Consider the following 19,596-nt stretch of genomic DNA (forward strand, 5'->3'; position numbering starts at 1 on the left):
TAAAAGGAGAATCTGTCTGTGGCAGCAAATTATCTACCCATTCCGGAATTCATTTGTCTAATTTTTCCAGTACTTTTACCACTGTTTCTGAGATACTGATTGGTCTATAATTTGCTGCCACAGACAGATTCTCCTTTATGCAAAGGAATTATTTTGACCAATTTCCACTCTCTTGGGACTTTGCCAGAGCTGAGACTTAAATTAAGCAGGCAAGTCAAAGGCATTGCCAGTTCATCTTCGCATTCTCTTAAAACATATTCCAATACCCCATCAAATCCCACGGCTGTATTTGCATTCAGATTTTGCAATATCCCGAGTACCTCGAATTCATCAGCCTCTGTTCTCAGATCAGTCCCTGTCACCTCTGCCAGTATCTTCACTTGGATGATTATATCCTTGCAAAATGGTCACTCAGTAGCTCAACAATATCATCTGCCTCTGTTATCTCTCTCTCTCTCTCTACCATCTTTACTCATTAAAGTTATCCTTCCATAGTCATTCTACCTCCTATTTGCCACATAACAAGAAAACTCTTTGGGACTTCCTTTCGCCTACTCAGCTAACTTCTTCTCATAATCTGATTTTGCCTTCCTTACCTTGCTGGTCACCTTTCTTGCCTGTTCTTTGTACTGTTCATGAGTTAGTTGGTCACCTTTCTTGCCTGTTCTTTGTACTGTTCATGAGTTAGTTGGTCACCTTTCTCCTTATATTCTCTGCATCATCTTTTTTTGCAATTCTTGCTTAATAATATTACTCATCCATCTAACTCCTACCCAAGTTACCCTCCTGAACTTGGGTATACAATGTGATATTTCTTCCTCCAAATATCCCTTGACTATCCTCCATGCACTGTGAGCATCGTTCTTTTCATTTTAATAGATGAAGTAACCTTGGAGGATACATGGGCAGATAAAAATGATATTAGGACTGTACAGTGCTGATTATAAGGAGAGACTGAGGACATGCAGTTTCTGAGTCTACGATAGTCACCCACATTATAATTCCACATAAAATACTTCTTCCTCGAAATTTCTGCAATGTCTATTCATCCTACAACTCAGGACTAGGTCCTTTGGTTGGAAAGACCTGAATTTGAATCCTTATAAAGAACATTTATAAGGACTGCTCAACTGAAGATGAGTTACCTAGCTTCATACAGGAGTAGCAGGAGTTTTTTTTTCTCTCAGAAACTCAAATTTTTAATCCTGTGAAACCAGCCAGAAGAACACGAAAAATTAATACACAATACACTGGTCTCATAGCCTTACTTGCTTTAAACATAATTCCAAATACCACATTGTATAGTCAGTGGTATCTCTCTTTCTTACTCCAAACAAAGATCTCAGTCACAATCAGATCCTTTGATGCTGTCACCAAATTCAAAACTCTTGATCCTCATGTTGCCTCCACCATATGCTGTCTAAGGCATTTGTTCCTTAAGAATTCCAAAAATTCAGTTCCTTTATTATTGTATAGCAATACAATTTTAGCAATACAAACTGCCCAGTTTGTATTGCTAAAATCCACCATCCCCTAACAATCGTTCATTTTGCATTTTTCAAAGTAATCTGACTAAACATTTCCTGCTCATCACCATCCATATTTCCTATATAGCAACATCCACCTAAATATCCTGTCCTAATCACTTCTACTTCATGCCATATACTCTCAGAGCTAACAGGAATAGAAATTAAAGGTCACAGCATATTTTAGAAGTAGGAAAGGTAAATGGAATGGTGGAGTTACTTATGGGAAGAAATGAATTATCCATTCTCAGGATAGAGGATCAGAAAGGAAATGATACAATTCATCTCTTTTCATAAGAAACATTCCATCATCCCATTTACTTTTCCTATCCTGCCAAAATATACTATACCCTTCAATTTCTATCCCTGTCAGGACATCCTCCTCTGTCAACCAAGTTTTGTTGATATCAACAATCTTCAAACAGAGTGAGTCAATCAATGCTACAAACTTGTTGTCTTTATCTCTAATGTTCCTGGCATATTTATATAGAAAAATCAGTGCACTGTCAATATTCCCATAACTATTGTTACTCTCTACAGACATCACCTGACTCTGCATCATAGCATATACTATCTTGTCTTCCAAGCCATCCCCAGGAGGCCATTCCTACTAACTTTCACCCTGGAAACTCTAGTTTCTCTAACTTAACACACACACACACTTGTCTAGAAAAAAATAACAGTCTCTTTGCTATCATCTCATTCATTATCAATGCACTTCTCATCTCTCTGCATTATCATATTGAGGCAACATGCTCACTATCTTCACTCACACCACTTTTTTTAATACACAGTCACCAACATGAATCTCAAATCTCTTGTCATGATTTGCACTGCTTCTCAGGTCATTACACTAACCATCACTGTCATTTCATCCATATTTTTACCTTGCTTCATTGCCATCACCATATTCTCTATCATTTCTCCAGGTAAGCACTCCTCTAACACTGTGCTCTGCAAATCTTGAATCATCAAACCTTCATGCATCACACTCCTTATGGCTCCATTCATTCCTCTCGCGCTTTCATCCATGACCTTTTCTGCTCTCACTCTCTTTTTTCTTCCATTTCCCTCCTTCCTCTCATCTCTCCACCTCTTGCTCCTAAACTCTCTTAACTTTCTCTCATTTCTTCTCTTTTCCTGTCTCTCCCATTTTCTTGTCTTATCTCGCCTATTCTCATTTACAAACCTTTCTTGTTCTCCTTCCACTAGGTAACCTCTCAAGTTTCTTAATCTCTCTTATCATCTTCCCCAATGCAATCTTCATTCCTTCCATTTCTGTTCTCAGCATCTCTCTTTCTCTTGCCATGCATCCTGCTTTTACCCAACATTCAATCCCACAATCATGACCATCCATCAAAATATCCTCTTCCACACTAAAATCAAATAATTTCTTTCCAGTCTTCCTCATCCTCTAATTGTACCACTTGTATATACATGTGAGCACTTGCTCACTTCCAACTCACTAGTTTCACTGTCACTAAAGCTTGAGCCTTAAATCACCAAGCTTCCCACTGTCTATATTCTATGTACATGTCCCCATTCCTTACCTGCAATGTTCTTAATTCACAGAATGCATATATATGTTATGAAATTCTCCACTGTACTACATATAATGTAGTTTTTATGTGCTGGTGGGCTAGGACAATGTGTCAGCAAACTGCTTTGGCAACTACTATGATGGATACAATGAGCATAGACGAACATAATACAAGGACAATAAACTTGTCCAAAACAACTACAGAGATCAAACAAAACAACAGCCAAACTCAGTCACACTGAGTTAAAACCAGATATTATGAAGACAGACATATAACAAAAAAAAAAAACTCCTTGTAATACTAAAAAACTTATGCTTCACATTTATACCTCGACTATTAGATTCATTCTCTAGTAGGCACTTTGGTATACTTATTTTATATGTTGCTTCAGTTTAGTGTCTGCTGTTACTTTTCTCATCAAATTTTCATGAAAAATAGAGCTTAAAATTACTCGGGAATAATTACCTCGAGCATGTATAAAGGGACTCATAGAAAAATGATTGTTAAATTTGGTGACTGTATTTGAAAATGTGATGAAACAAAGATGATCACCTTGCTTCCAATTAGAAACAGCACCTGTGTAGTTCAGACTTTGGAGGTGGCTAGATGTTATTATATGGGCATCTCCATGGAGTCCAAAGACTCAATCTATTCACGCAATCTATCATACCTCTCCTTGAACCCATTAACAGACAAAGCACTCACAACTGATTCTGGCAACCCATTCCACTCATTCACAACTCTCCAAGGAAAAAATCTAGTACTCTCACACCCCCTACTAATCACACTTTGATTCAACTTCCAGGAATAACCCCTTGTTCTGGTCCCTCTAGCCAAGTGCTAAAATATTTCCCCTGCATCTATCCTATGAAACCCTTTAAGCAACTTAAATGTTTCTCTCATATCCCCTCTTTTTCTCCTATCAACCAACTTCTGCAATCCACACACCCTCAATCTATTCTCATAGGGAACATTCCACAGACCACTCACCATCTTGGTCATTTGCCTCTGAATCCTCTCCACCGCTTTCTCATCTCCAAGAAACCCAAGGGACCAGACTTGAGCACAGTAATCTAGATGTGGATATATCAAGGCCTTATAAAGAGCAATAACAACTTCCTTATTTCTACTTGTTAATGTGTTCTTCAATAGCCAACTAATCTTATGGGCTACCTTAGCAATATGTCCTCTAAATTTTAACTCTCTGTCTACCACCACTCCTAAATCTCTAGCTTCATCTATTTCCTGGAGTACAGTGCCATCAATGTGATAACAGTTTGTAATATGTTTATCTCAAAATACATAACTTTACATTTCTTCAAATTAAACTGATATCCATTACCTTTTGCCCATACTGACAGCCTATTTAAATCATCGCAAGCTCACCACATCGCCTTGATTAACTATTACTCTACCTAATTTTGCATCGTCAGCAAACAACTGAATATTTCCTTTCAAGTAATTTCATATATCATTTATGTACAAATTAAACAGCAATGGTCCAAGCACCGAACCTTGCGACACACCACTAGTCACGTGTTTTTGCCTCGATTCTGTCCTTCCATATACCACTTTTTGATATCTGTCCAGAAGCCACCCTCTTATCCATTTAATCAATGTCATATCCATCCCCATTTGTTCTAATTTGTGTAACAGAGTTCCGGAAGCTTCTGTCAAGAAAAGGATATTAGAAAAATGATACATATGAAACTACAAGGCAGGTTTGTCAAAAGTTTTTTTCACTTGGTAATAAACTAAATTAAATATGCCAAAATTATATTCTTGTTTAATTTTTTTATCCAAGTGTGAGCAAACACAGTTGGCATGTGAAATATTTTCACTACTAGGCTACTTGTATATAGAGGCAAATGATTCCACATTAATTGCCTTATATTCCATAATGCAAAGCACACATCCTGTTGGATGTGTGATGTGCATTATGGGAAGGGCCACTACCTAGGCTGGTTTCCACATTTATTGAGGTCTCATCAGTGGGAGTCACACTCAGAAGAAATACCAAGGTTGAAATAATTCAGAAGTAATAGAATTACAAGACAGGTATGATAAACTTATAAGACAGCTTGATGTAGTACATGGGAAATAGTTATAAGGTGCCTGAATGAAGTAGGTTTGTTTGTTGTGTGGGTTCCCCTAATTTTCCTCATCCATCCCCTTTAGGACCGGTTGAAGTTGTGCCCTCCAATGAGAGACTTCTAAGTATGTATTTTTGACTGCAGATCAGTGTGTGTTCACGGAGACAGTTTGCCTGTTCCGAGGGATGAAAAACCGAGTTTCCAGGAAAAAAAATAATGAAGTAGGCAGTAGTAGTTTAAAGTTGTATTCCCAAATTTTGGAGGATAAATCATGGGAGAGTTTAATGGATGTTTTAATTCATAAAGTTAGAGCTGCATAGAAAAAAATGTTTTGTGGGAAATTTCAGGTGAAGCATGTTGACTAGACCATGAGCAGAATAGAGTGTACATCAGAAATGCAATAACCATGGTAATGAAGGGGAAAAATTCTGACTACAAAAAGACATTGGTTCAGTAAGCCAAAGGAAATCTATGAGAGTTCTTTTGCTATTGTGGCAAGCAAAATGAAAAATGACAACCTTAGTGAACACAGATGATAAAATAGGGACAGGTACAGCAGAATGTCAAAATTATTGAGAAATCATTTTGTTAAGAGTATCCATTCTGTGTAGAAATTAGATTCTGAACACCGTGGAGGGACTAGATCAAAAAATAGAAGTCGATGAGGGTATTAAAGATATTGCAAGAACTTGACATAATACAGTACTCTAGAAGGTAGTACTCTAGATGGGATATCAGCATATGTGTTAAAAATGTGCAAGAAAATAGGCAACAGTCCTTGTATAACTTGAAATGCAGCTGATATCCCATCTAGAGTACTACCTAAAAACAAGGATATTAGGAAAGAACTTGACATTGTCAGCATTCAGGAATGCATTAGCAGAGCTAATCTTAGGTGGTATGGACACTTGAACAGAATGGGAGAGGAAGGATATTAGCAAAACAAGTGTTCTCTGCCAGGTTGACAGGAAAAAGACCCAGAGGAAGATGAAAATATAGGCGGATTGATACAGTAAAAAGTGCCTCAGAAGACAGAAATATAAGCTCTGATAATGTTGGAGTCTTGACAGGTAACAGACTGATTTGGAGGAAAATTGTAGATAGGAGGTTAGTAATGATATAAATTTTTCATGTGGTACTATTATATCCTATACACCTCTTGAGGATATATATCAGGAATTTGATGATGGTGATAGAATGATCTATAGGTAGATTATTTAGTTGATGACAGTAAATGAAATTTATCATCTAGTGTGAGAGAACACCACTGCTCTTACTGGAGGCCTGAAGTGAAGTGTCTTGAAAATTTTCCATATTTGGTTCCTAGAGTATTGTTTCCAAGTCATCTAAACCTTGGTCCACTCATTATATACTAAAAATACAATAAGTTTACAGCCTTTCACAGGAGGAATTTACAAAAATGAAATGAAATAAATAAATAAAAATATAAATTGATAGTCAGCAAGATATGAGGTCTCAGATTTCCTAATGGTCTGTAATGAATTAGTGGAATGAGTTGTGGAGTGAAGAATGCTTCTTGGATGAGAAGAGAAAGACATTAGAATGTGTCAATTGAGGCCCTCCCAAGATGAATCCATGGAGGTATCTAATGAATAATAATAATATGTCAGTATATGGTAATATTTTACTGAGAAAATCATTTTACTTACTTCATAATAGGCTAAGACACCCCTTTTATTTGTGTAAGGACCAGATTCAGCACCACCCTTGGCTTGATCTACTGGAGCACCAATACTAGTAAAATGGGTGTTGATAAGTGTAAAGGTGACTCCATAAAAAGGAATTCCTACAATGATTTGTTTTTTCTGAGCTCCCATTTTAACCAGTAGCTTTATTCCATCATTCTGTAAAATAACGAGTTTTTAAATAAGTTTCTTTAAATAGTTTTATGCAAGCTCTGAATTTAAAGCATAATACTACAAACCACTTAGTGTTAAAAAATAAATAAATAAGACACTTCAATATACACAAATCTTGTTAATTAATCTTGCTCCTACATGTAGTTTGCTAATGAATAATTTTTCTCTATAATAAGTGTATACGTTCTAAGTTATTTATTATGTTTTTTTTTCCCATCTATTTGCAAGTTTTGCATATCTGAACAAAGTCGACTACAAGTACACACTGCAATACAAATACTGTACTGTTAGAGTCTTTGTAGCTCAGTCAGTTGGATTTTCCGTCTCAAAAACTAAAGTTTTTCATCCCACAGAACAGGAAAAGAAGAAAGAACACAATTGACAACCACAATACACTATACAGATAGGATTAACAATCGTTTCACAGTATCAATTAGATTATTATTATTATTATCCCAAGACTCCATGGAGTCAAAGACTCATCTAGGGAATCCTTTTGTCATACACACACAGCTCATCATACCATGCCTTAAACACACTCAAATTCTCTGCAGATACCACCCTCTCAGGCAAGGCATTCCAATCATTCACAACTCTGCATGTAAAAAATCTGCTTCTCACTCCCCTGCTCACACCTCCTTATACAGTTTCCAGGGATGACCTCTGGTTCCCCCCTGATCTCCCACCATTTTCTGTAAAACCTCTCCAACATTGATCTTATAATAACCCCTTACTAACTTGTAGGCCTCTATGATATCATCCCTCTTCCTCCTATTCATCTTCTCAACCTTTCCTCATATTTGACATTTCAGAGATCAGAAACTACCTTAGTCAGTCACCTCTGGCCTTTCCAACATCTCTTCGTCCTTTTGAAAACTAGGTGACCAAATCTGTGCACAGTAGTCCATGTGTGGCCAATAAGAGCCTTATACAATGGAACAAGAATCTCCTTACTTCTACAAGTCAGTGTCCTCTGCATCATTATTAGAATTCATTCTGTTGTCCTCACAATTTTGGAAATGTGTCCTCTAAATTTCAGATCCTTATCAACTATCACCCCAAGATCTCTTATTTCCTCCACTTCCGACAATATATCCCCCACCAAGCATAAATTCTACACCCCATTTTTGTTTCCCAAATTTTAAAACCTTACATTTTGCAACATTGAACTCACATCCTCATTTTCGTGCCCATTCACTCGATCTATTCAAGTTTTCTTGTAAGTCCACAACATCTTCTCTACTCTTCATAGTTCGGCCCAACTTTTCATCATTTGCAAACAACTGAATATCCCTATCCAAATCTTCTCTAATATCATTAATATACAGGTTAAACAGCAATGGCCCTAAAACAGATCCCTGAGACATACCACTAGTGACTTTCCTCTTTCAAGATATTGCTCCTCCATACACAACTTGCTGATACCTATCACAGTCTCTGATCCAATGCACTAATCTAATATCCAACCCCATCTGCTCTAGTTTGACTATCAATTTATCATGTGGTAATCTATCAAAAGCCTTTGCAAAATCTATATATGCTACTGTGTATCCCTTTCCTCTGTCCAATGAACCATCACCTTATTATAATAAGTGAGTAGATTACTAAAACATGACCACCCTTTTGATGGATATCATCAAATGGTATTTTGATGGTATTATCTTTGATGGATAGCAAATCCATGCTATCCATCAAAGATAATACCACTGTTGTCAACTCAATTCTAGTCTCACCAGCTTTTCCAACAACTTAACCACAACACCTGACACACAGATAGGCCTATAATTTGATGCTTGAGTTCTATCATCTCCCTTTATAAAGTGGCATAATCTTGCCCTCTTTCCATTCCTTTAGAACTCAACCCAGTGCAAGACTCATATTAAAAAATGATGTCAAGGCAGATGCCAACTCCCTGGCACATTCCTTCAGAATACGTGGTGATATATTATCAAGTCCCACAGCCTTATTAACATCAAGTTTCCTCAATTCCCCATATACCTCTTGCTCACTTACAGTCAGTCTGTTCTCCCTATCATCAACTGCTCTCAAAATCTCCATGATGTTACATTCACAAGAATGAAAGACCTTTATGAACTGCTCATTAAGTGTCTCCACTATATCTTCTGCAGCAGTTGTTCTTAAACCATTTTCTCCAATCAATGTCATCCTTTCATAATCATTTGTTTTTTACTGGCTACATATTGAAAGAACTCCCTAGGATTCTTTTTTGTCTTCATTAGCTAACTGTTTTAACCTCACTAAGTCACCCTCTTTGCCTTCTACTAGATAGTTTTGAATATCCCCCAAGCTGCATTGATCTCTTTTCCAGCTAACTCCTCATTCCATGCTACACTTGCAAGCTGTCTCCCGAGCTCCTCATAATCACCAGCCTTGTAGTTTCACATATACTCTTTTCTCACAGAGTTCCTCACACTACAGGCAACCACCCAGGTAATTACTTCATGCTCACTCTCACCAACTGGAGGGTGATTTGACATCTCATTTATAATTACATCCTCTGATGAGATCATCAAATCCAAGACCTTCAATCTTTGTGTGCCCTCTGTTACATACTGTCTGAAGTAGTTGTCCCTCAAATACTCATTTTCTTTACTTCCAGTTGCTATCTCATCATCCCAGTCTATATTGCATAATTAAAATTGCCCATAATGATCACACTTTTCTTATTTGCTTGGCTAAGTTGTTTATACATTTCATAGTAACTGTGATCCACAATACCAGGCCTATAACAACATCTGACTAAGTATTTCATTCTATTCACCTCTATCTCACCATTCTGCCTCAAAATCACTGGCACAATTTCCCTCTTGCATCTCTACTTTGTATGGACTGTCTGAAGTAGTTGTCCCTCAAATACTCATTTTCTTTACTTCCAGTTGCTATCTCATCATCCCAGTCTATATTGCATAATTAAAATTGCCCATAATGATCACACTTTTCTTATTTGCTTGGCTAAGTTGTTTATACATTTCATAGTAACTGTGATCCACAATACCAGGCCTATAACAACATCTGACTAAGTATTTCATTCTATTCACCTCTATCTCACCATTCTGCCTCAAAATCACTGGCACAATTTCCCTCTTGCATCTCTACTTTGTATGGACATAACTCTTTCTCTATCATCGATAGCACTCTTTCCTCCCTTTTTACTCTTTCTATCCTCACGAAACACATTATACCCTTCCATTTCTATTTCTGTCAGGATGTCATTCTCATCCAACCATGTCTCATTTATTCCAACAATTTTTGGGTGAACAGATTCAATTAATACAACCATTTTATTTGCCTTGTTTCTTACAATTTTAGCATTTATATACAAACACAGCAGCTTATTCTGGACCGATAGCTAATACCACCGATATCACTTATTTGATGTGACTTCTCCATGATTAACTCGAGCCATTTCTTTTTCTACTTATTTATCTTAGAATCTTCTTCAAATAAGTTTTCCCTTGATCCCAGGTCATCCTCTTCCCTTTTTTGTCTATGCATGCATTTACCTCCTCTTGGAGCATCTACCTTTCTCATGCTGTGTTTCTCTCTCTGTCTTGCACACCTGTTCTCTCATTTTCTATTCTCTACACTTCTTCATTCATAACTACCTCTTCAATCTCTTTTGTCTTATTCTCCTGTTCTTCCACATCGCTTCCCGCTTGATCAGATTCAAGAAGTCCAAAGATTCATCGGGGGTAGGGGGCACATTTTTTTATGTTGAGCCCATACACGAGAAGTTGGTTGATCAACCTATAGTATATAGTACATTAGTACCATATATGGGTAGCGGGTTGTGAAAGGGAGAACATGTTTATATTTGATTTGGAAGACAGTGTATTGTATTCTTTGGGAAACACAACAGGGGAGGGGGGGGGACTATTCCATAATATAGCAGCTATGAAGAAGGAAGAAAAGAAACTTGTTCTGTGGGTTTCAAGGTGTAGTGGGAAAGGATGTTGAGCAGCAGCAGCTGCACATGTTCCAGTGAGCTTAGTACTAAGTGGGGGAATTATTGATGTTATTTCAGATGAATATTTCCCATGGAAATATTTGTAAAATACACATATTGCGGAAACCATACGTCTGTGCAGAAGTGGAGGGAGTGACCTGGTGAGAGATGGGTCGTTAATAAGTCCAATTGCTCTCCTCTGTATTGAGTCACGCATTTTGAGAGAGCTTTTAGGGGCCCCACTCCATATGTGAGAGCAGTATTAAATAGCTGGGTGGATTTGTGATTTGTATAATGTTAACAGCTGTTCACAGGTGAAGTAACCTCTTGAGCAAAAAAGAAATCCTAGTTTTTTTTGTTTTTTTTTAAGTTGAGAATGCAATGGTTGTGAAGTGTTTATGCCATGAAAGGTTTGATGTCAGGGTAATTCCAAGAAGAGAAATCTCAAATTGTCTGGAAATTTGGAGATCATCAAAAATAATACTGGGAAAAATTGTCCTTTTTTATGAGAAATAAGACAGAACTGGGTTTTATTACCATTGAAATTGATGAGGTTATCTGAACCCCATTGGAGGATGCTTGGAGATCAGAATTGAGGGCAGTGGTGGGTGGATGTTTTGTAGGTTGAAGTGAGTTGTTGGTTTATCGAATGAAAGCGAGGAGTGCAATGTGCTATCATCTGCAAACTGTATATTGGGTTGGAGGTCAACTGAAATAGGTCATTGATATATAGCAGAGATAGGGTTAGAGAGAGGACAAAACCTTGTGGAACCCCAGCATTAGTTGAATGGTAAGAAGAGTGCAACTACTTGAGATTTGCCAAACTTCTCCATGGCATTTATCCAGAGATGGGTGACATATGTGAGCAGATCTCCTGTTGATTGGCAGCAACAGAATCCATACTGGCAGTCATTTATGAGGTGGGGGGTGCCTTCAAGGCGGTATAGGAGTTGGGAATTGATGATTTTTTTCCATTAATTTAGACAGGACTGAGGTGAGTGAGATAGGCTGGTAGTTGGATGGCAGTGACTTGTCGCCCTTCTTGGGAATGGGTTGAATATAGGCCAATTTCCAGGTTGTGGGATAGAATACCAGTGGAGTAAGAGAGTATATACAGGTGACATAGAATAGGAATCAGTTCTGGTGCACAAACTTTCAGGACAATTGGAGGAATGCTATCAGGACCAGGAGACTTTTTTTTGATTTAATTTGGACAGTATTTTTCTGATTTCTTTCTGGCAAAAGAATATAGGAGGCATTGTATGTTGGAGATCTAGAATGGTTGAGGGACATTTACCACAGTTAGTTATGCATGCATTGGAAGCAAAGTGTGAGGTCAGAAGATTGGCTTTTTTTGTGGGTGATGATGCAATAGAGCCATCTGGGAATGATAGGGGTGGAAATAGTGTTGGACAGAAGTTATGGCCAATTGCTTTAGCAAGAGACCAAAGGTGCTCTATGGCAAGGTATGTCAGAGTGGATGTATGTGCAGATGCCACTCAGCCGTTTGGACAGGCTGTTAATTTCCTGCTTTTTGCTCTTTCAAACTCTATTTTGGAAGCATTGATTGTTTTTTTGCTTCTATTTCAGGCTTCAGTATAAACTTTAAAGGAGGATAGAGTTTTTTTATTTGAGCCAGTTATGGTATGTGTGGGTTTTCATTTGTAATGAAAAACCACACATATCTTTACACATTCTTTGGAAAACCAGGGTTTAGTTAAGGAATGGCAGTTCAGAGTAGTGTGCAGAATGTATGTTTTCATGCCAGTGAGGATTACTTTGGTGATAAGTTCGGTGCATATGTTTGGGTTGGGAGGCCATAAGAAATAGTCCAGCCATGAGAATGAGGCAGAGAAGTCACAGAGGCTGTCCCACTTGGTACTGTTATAATGCCAAACTATTGTATGGGAGTGGCTGTGTAAGTGTTGTTGCATGAGGGAGATGAGCACTAGATTGTGATCAGAATTACCCAGGGAGATCAATACTTTCACTGTGTATTTAGAAGAGTCATTGGTGAGGAAGAGATATAAGATGTTTGGGGAGTGGTTCCAGTTATCTTGTATTCTGGTTGGCATCTGAACAAGTTGTGTAAGGTTGTTAGTGATGGCAACTGTTTCAACATCTCTGCCTGTGGACATTAAAATTTCCTATTAGGATGATTTTGCTGTTGGGAAAAGTGAGACTGGAGAAAATCAATTTTTTAAGGAGAGGAAATTAAAGAGATCAGAGTAGTTGGTTGCACTGGTGAAGCAATAGAGAGAGAAAATGAATTTGACTGAGTGGGGAAGATATATTTTCAACTAAAGAAGGTCAAAGTTGGATGATTCTAGGTTGGATGCTCTCTGGCAAGGTATGTCAGAGCAGATGTATGTGCAGACGCAACCCTTGGGTTAAAAGGAGTTAAAGAGTGTGTAGTTTGGAAGGTTGAGATAAATAGTGCTCGGGAGGAGGTGAGATTCGAGTTTTTGCCAGAAAGAGTAGGTGGGATTGGGTAGACTGCAGGTGGTAGTAAACACTATTAAATTAGGAGTTTAGATCATGGATGTTGAAGTGGATATGCAAGGTTCTGTGAGGCATATATTTGACTGCAAAGCTCTTGTGCATTTCCTATGCAGACCTGCATTCTAGTTTCCATGGTAGCTACTAGTGGAATCACTTGATTTTTACACCAATCTAATTTGCTCGTAGTCGATGATCCAACTGGTGTCTCCATTTTGACGTTTTTCTTCAAGTTCTCTTCGAAGATGGCATCCGTGTTTAGTCTGTGCAAATGTTAGGTCTGGTTGAGCACGTATGCGCAATTGGGGTCAAGGTCTTTGAACTTGTTGTTGATGGCCGTTATTAATTTAGATCTGCTTGTCGGAGTGTCAAAAGTCACTTTACGAAGCATGGAAAGTTCATTCTGTCCTTTTTTTTTTATTTATGGGCCTGAAATGATTCCACCTGACAATATTTTTGGAATCAATGTTGCATTCTTCTGCTAATTTGTTATTGTCTTCTTTTAATAATTTTCCCTCGGAAAGTTCAAAATAACAGCATTGAGTTTTTTGTTTTTGACCTCCATCGAGTCGTATACCGTTGATGTGATTAGGTTGCAGAGTTCATTCGCGGACAAGGGTGAACCTGCGTTGAGGCCCTGGTCGTCAATTTTTTTGAGCTTAGCTTCCACTGCTCATATTTTGCAGGAAAAGTTTCGTTCATAGCATTAATGTACTGTTCAAGGTTTTAGAATTGTTTACCTATGTTCAGGAGTTATTTTACAGAAGGGAGGCACAGTGAACAGAAAAAGGGCTGGTTGAAGTCAATAAATAGCTTGTTCACCAATTCATCTATTTTGGTGCAGGAAGCTTGCAGCCAGTGGCAATAGAACTCACAGAATACGCCCTTTTTTTTTTTAAATCTGTGATACTAGTTTTACAGCTGCAGCATGTTGTGGATTTGTCAGCAGCAATCAACAGTGCTGAGCTGGCCAGCCATTGGGCGCTTGTTCATCATTAGCTTTTGTTGCCACCACCTTTGCTTCATATGGTGATAGCAGGTGCTTACATGTGGCTGATTTAGAACTGGAAAGATAACTGCTTTAATGCACCTTGGCACATCTATTGGAGAATAAGGGTTTAGTTAGGGAATGGCAGTTCAGAGTAGTGTGGGGATTGTATGTTTCCATGCCAATGAGGATTATTTTGGTGATAAGTTTGGTGCATATGTTTGGGTTGGAAAGCCGGAAAAATCAGGAGAGTGGTATTGAAGAGACAGAAGTGCTTGGCAGCAGAAACAGTTTAAGTGTCATAGATGAAGAGAAGTTTATTAACCTACTCTACAACTCTCCATCTCCACCAATGCCATCTACTGCCCACCACAACCACCACCACTAGTATTTTCACAGACAGTCACAAACATCCATGATCATGACAGGATTTGAACCTGCAGCTTTTTGGTTGCAGTGCAGATATGCTAACCACTTGGCCAACCAGGCTGACATGAAAGAGAAAAGTAAAAGAGATGATGAGTGATATTCGAGGATTGCAGTATATGGAGACTCCATAATTAGAGGACTAGTTACTTGGAGAGTTCATAAAGTCTCCAGGTGGGAGAATGAGAAGGATAATTAAGGCATTGGACATGAGGAAGAAACGAACAAGAGAATTAGTTTTGATTGTAGGGACAAATAATCTAAGTGGATATAAGGAGGATGTGAGGATGAATATCAGGAGGCTGTAGAGAAGAGTGAAATATAACAGTGTAGTAGGAAAGGTTGTCAGTGTGTTGCCGAGGTATGACGATGAGTTGCGACAGAGAGCCAAAATCATGAATGGTATCATGAGGAGAAGAGAGTGCAGTTTGTGGATGTATGCTATTGCCTGAGGGAAGAATGAAATAATACTGGCATGATGAGTTGCACTTAAATTGCTTTGGAGTGAGCGTGCTGGAGAAAGTGTTGCTGGATGGCAGTATAGTGTGTGATGTGTACAAGAGATCAGAAGAAAAAGATGAAGGGAAAAATCAGGAGAGTGGTATTGAAGAGACAGAAGTGCTTGGCAGCAGAAACAGTAGTAGTAGGAGAGATGAAGAGAGAACTGGAATGCAAGAGGAAGAGGGAAATGGGGAGGGGAGGTCGGGTGGACAGGGAGACATGGTATAGGGAGAGTGGATGTTGAAAGTGGCAGTGAATGTGTGCATGAAGATGGAGTATGATTTTATTTATAGCAGTATAGATTGGAATGAAGAGATAGCATTTGGGAATAAAGAAAATGAGTTACTTGAGTTCTTGAAAGATAACTTTCTCAGGCAGCACGTAAAGGAATGCACGGCAGGATCAAGAGTTCTAGATATAATCATTTCATCAGAAGATGTAATTGTGAAACGGATGGGTTTCACACTTTCTTCCAGTTGGTGAAAGTGATCATGAAATGATCACCTGGGGCAGACTTTTGTGGGAAAAGGATATATGTGGAATTATAAGGCTGGTGATTACGACAAGCTCAGGAGACAGCTTGAAGCTATAACATGGAACGAGGAGTTGAGCGATAAGGAAATAAATGCTGCATGGGAACTGACAAAGAAATACATAACACTATCAATGTGTGAATGTATTCTCTCCTATGTCATCTACACTTTAGTTCCTCATGATTCCACCCTAATCAGGATGAAACACCCTATAAAAAAGACCCTTATAAATTGATCACTGAAAACCTCAACAATGTCTTCTGAAGTAGTTATCATTCTACTACTTTTATCTATTAACATCATCTTACCATGATCATTCTTCCTACCTTATTGAATAAGACAGGTGTGAAATGGATGAATGTGGAGCTTAAGCATACAATCTGGAAAAAGAAGGTACTTTGGAGGAAGTACAAGTTGAATAATGGTAATAATCAGTTACACGAAGAGTATAAAGAACAAACCAGGAGAGTGACTCAGTAAGGAAAACAAAAGTAGAGTATGATCAGAAATTGGTAAATCAGACAAAGAAAAACCCTAGAGTTTTAGATATATGGCAAGTAGAAGGAAGAATGATCATGGTAAGATGATGTTAATAGATAAAAGTAGAAGAATGATAACTACTTCAGAAGACATTGTTGAGGTTTTCAGTGATCAATTTATAAGGGTCCTTTTTTATAGGGTGTTTCATCCTGATTAAGATGGAACCATGAGGAAGTAAAGTGTAGACAACATAGGAGAAGATGGCTTAATTATGAGGGAGCAAGAGGTATTTGAGAAAATAAACTTGATGTCAATAAGGTAATAGGATTCTTAATTAATTTTATAAATTCTTAAATAATTCTACTGCCAATTCTTAAGGGAATTGGCAGTAGCATTGGCATGCCTGTTTAATAAAAGTCTTGCAATAGCACAGGTTCCAAGGGAGAGGAAGGAAATTAAAATTGTTCCACTGCATAAAGGTGGTGATAGGGCTGTAGCTGCAAATTATAGGCCAACCTATATATCTGGAGTTGTGGCGAGAGTACTGGAGAGATTTGTTGAGAGGTAGGATACAGAAATAGGTTGATAATAGCAGTATTCTCTGTGCTTATCAGCATAGGTTTGTTAAACGGAGATCATGTTCCCCTAACTTACTTATGTACTATAACAAGATGACAAATACCTTGAACAGAGGAGATGTATATACAGTGGTGTACTTGGATTTTGCAAAAATGTTTGATAGACTGCCACACGACAAGCTGTTAAATATAAGGGTTTCATCTCATACGGAGGCAGCAGGGTTTTTTCATCCCACATACAGACAAATCAGCCCTTCAGAACACATGCAATTTACAGACAAAAAATACTTGTCGTGGTGTGGGGGGAAGTAGACGCCATTGATGTAGATAATTGGTAGTTGAGATTCAATGTAGTAGTGGAAATGAAGAGTTGTACAGTAGGTGTCCTCTCACTATGAGTCTTTGGACTCCTTGGAGGTGTCACAAATATAATAATAATAATAATAATAAATAAATTGAAACAGATGGGATTGGATAACAGACTTCTAAGTTGAATCAGTAACTGGCTGTCAGATAGGTATAAGAAAGTTGTATATGGAGGTGTCGTATCCTGAAAGAGAAAGGTCACTAGTGGTGTACCATGGGACTATTGTTGTTCAATTTGTATGTTAACGATATTGGGATTGGTTCAACTAGTGATATGCAGATGATGCAAAACTGGGCAATGCAGAGTCAAGTGGATGTTATGGTCTTGCAAGAGGACTTGAATAGATTGCATGAATGAGCAGCTAAGTAGAACTATCAGTTCAGTGTTGCAAAGTGTCAGGTTTTGAGATTTGGTAAGCAATGATGGGATGCAAAGTACACACTTGGTGGGGAAAAGGAAGTAGAAGAAATGAGAGATCTAGGAATGATGGTGGACAAGGACCTGAAATTCAGGGGCCACATTGCACAAGTTGTGAAGACATCACATCAGATAATGGCAATGATGCAGAGAACCCTGACATTCAGAAATAGAGAGGTTGTGATGCCATTGTATAAGGCCTTGTTCAGGCCTCATATGTATTATTGTGCACAGATTTGGTCATCAGGTTTCATGGTGATGAGAATATGTTGGAAAGTGTCCAGAGAAGATTCACAAAAGTTGTCAGTGGTCTTTGGAATGTGGAGTATGAAAACAGATTAAGAGAATGTAAGTTGCAGAACCTTGTGAATAGGAGGAAGAGGAGAGAGAAAATGATAGATACATATAAACTAGTGAGAGGTTGTTATCAGGTTGACATTGAATAGATTTTTCATAGAATGGGAGAGTGGAGGGGTAGAACAAGAGGCCATTGCTAGAAACTGTATAAAGAGGGTGTGAGCAGAGGAGTGAGGAGAAGGTTCTTTGCATGGAGAGTGGAATGCATTGCCTGAGTATGTGGTGAATGTAGACACACTGACTCAGTTTAAAGTGTGGTTAAATGAGCATTGTGTGCAATAGTGTGTACTTCCCACAATGAGTCTCTGACCCCATGGAGGTCAGATGTTAATAATAATAATAATAATCTGGCAGAATGATTTTAAGGAATGCCAATGATAGGGAAGTAATTGAAACAGTAAAAATAGTAGAATTACTAAGTGAACACTTTGCAAGGGTATATCATCCAGGAGGTGATATTACAGGAATGACAGAGCCAAAGGCTTATACAAGAACTGAGGTAAATGAAATGGAGGTGAATAGCATATTACAGAACCATAACGTGAATACAGATGTGGGACTGAATGGTATACCAGCTCAAGTTTTATGTGAAGCGTCAAGGGAGTTGTCAGTGCCCTTGACCATATTGTTAAATCTAAGTCTCAGCTCTGGGTTAGTCCTGGGGGGGGGGGGGGGGAATAGTTCCATTGCATAAAGGAGACTCCAAGACTGATGTAGCAGATTACTGTCCTATCAGCATATTAAGAGTTGTTGTCCAAGTATTGGAGAAGTTGGTCAAGAGAAAAATACAGGAATGAATAGATGGAAAGAAATGGGATTCTGCATGGGGGGGGGGCATGGTTTTGTGAAGGGAAGGTCATGTCTCAGTAACTTGCTCATGTTTTATAATACAGTGATAGCTGAGTTGGATAAAAGTAATGGGTTTACAGTGATACTGCTGGATTTTGCAAAGGCCTTTGACAGGATACCACATAGAATTCTAATCAGTAAACTGCAGCACATGGGGATTGGTGAGATGAATAGGAAGGTGGTTGATGGAGAAATATCAAAGAGTAGTTTATTCAGGAGTAGAGTCCAAAAGAAGGCCTGTGACTAGTGGTGTGCCACAAGGTTTTGTTCTTAGACCACTACTGTTTAATTTGTTCATTAATGATATAGGAAAGGATCTGAGAGGAACTGTTCAGTTGTTTGCTGATGATGCAAAGTTTGGTAGAGCAATAGTTAATACAGATGATGTCATGATTTTGCAGGATGATTTGGATAGATTGGCAGACTGGGCGAAGGAGAATGAATGTCAGTTTAATGTGACAAAGTGTAAGGTTATGCATTTTGGGATGAAAAGATTACCAGCCATATACCACATTGGTGGGACTGGACTCCAGGAAATTTGCAAAGCCAGAGACTTCAGAGTGTTAGTGGATAAGGAGTTAAAGTTTAGGAGAA

General features: G+C 38.3%; 1 protein-coding gene across 2 annotated transcripts in view; it reads right to left on the bottom strand.

Moving 5' to 3' along the window:
- LOC150098570 (uncharacterized) overlaps window positions 1-19,596 on the bottom strand; it is a 132,028-nt gene that overhangs the window by 19,779 nt on the left and 92,653 nt on the right. For both annotated transcript variants that reach the window (XM_090404812.1, XM_090404811.1), the window contains exon 7: window positions 6,831-7,025. In XM_090404812.1, the coding sequence (XP_090260938.1) occupies window positions 6,831-7,025 (195 nt within the window). The remainder of the gene's footprint in view (window positions 1-6,830; window positions 7,026-19,596) is intronic.

This window comes from Typopeltis vanoorti, chromosome 15, assembly GCF_054136105.1.
Source record: "Typopeltis vanoorti isolate ZY-2024b chromosome 15, IOZ_Tvanoo_1.0, whole genome shotgun sequence".
Taxonomy (NCBI): Eukaryota; Metazoa; Arthropoda; class Arachnida; order Uropygi; family Thelyphonidae; genus Typopeltis; species Typopeltis vanoorti.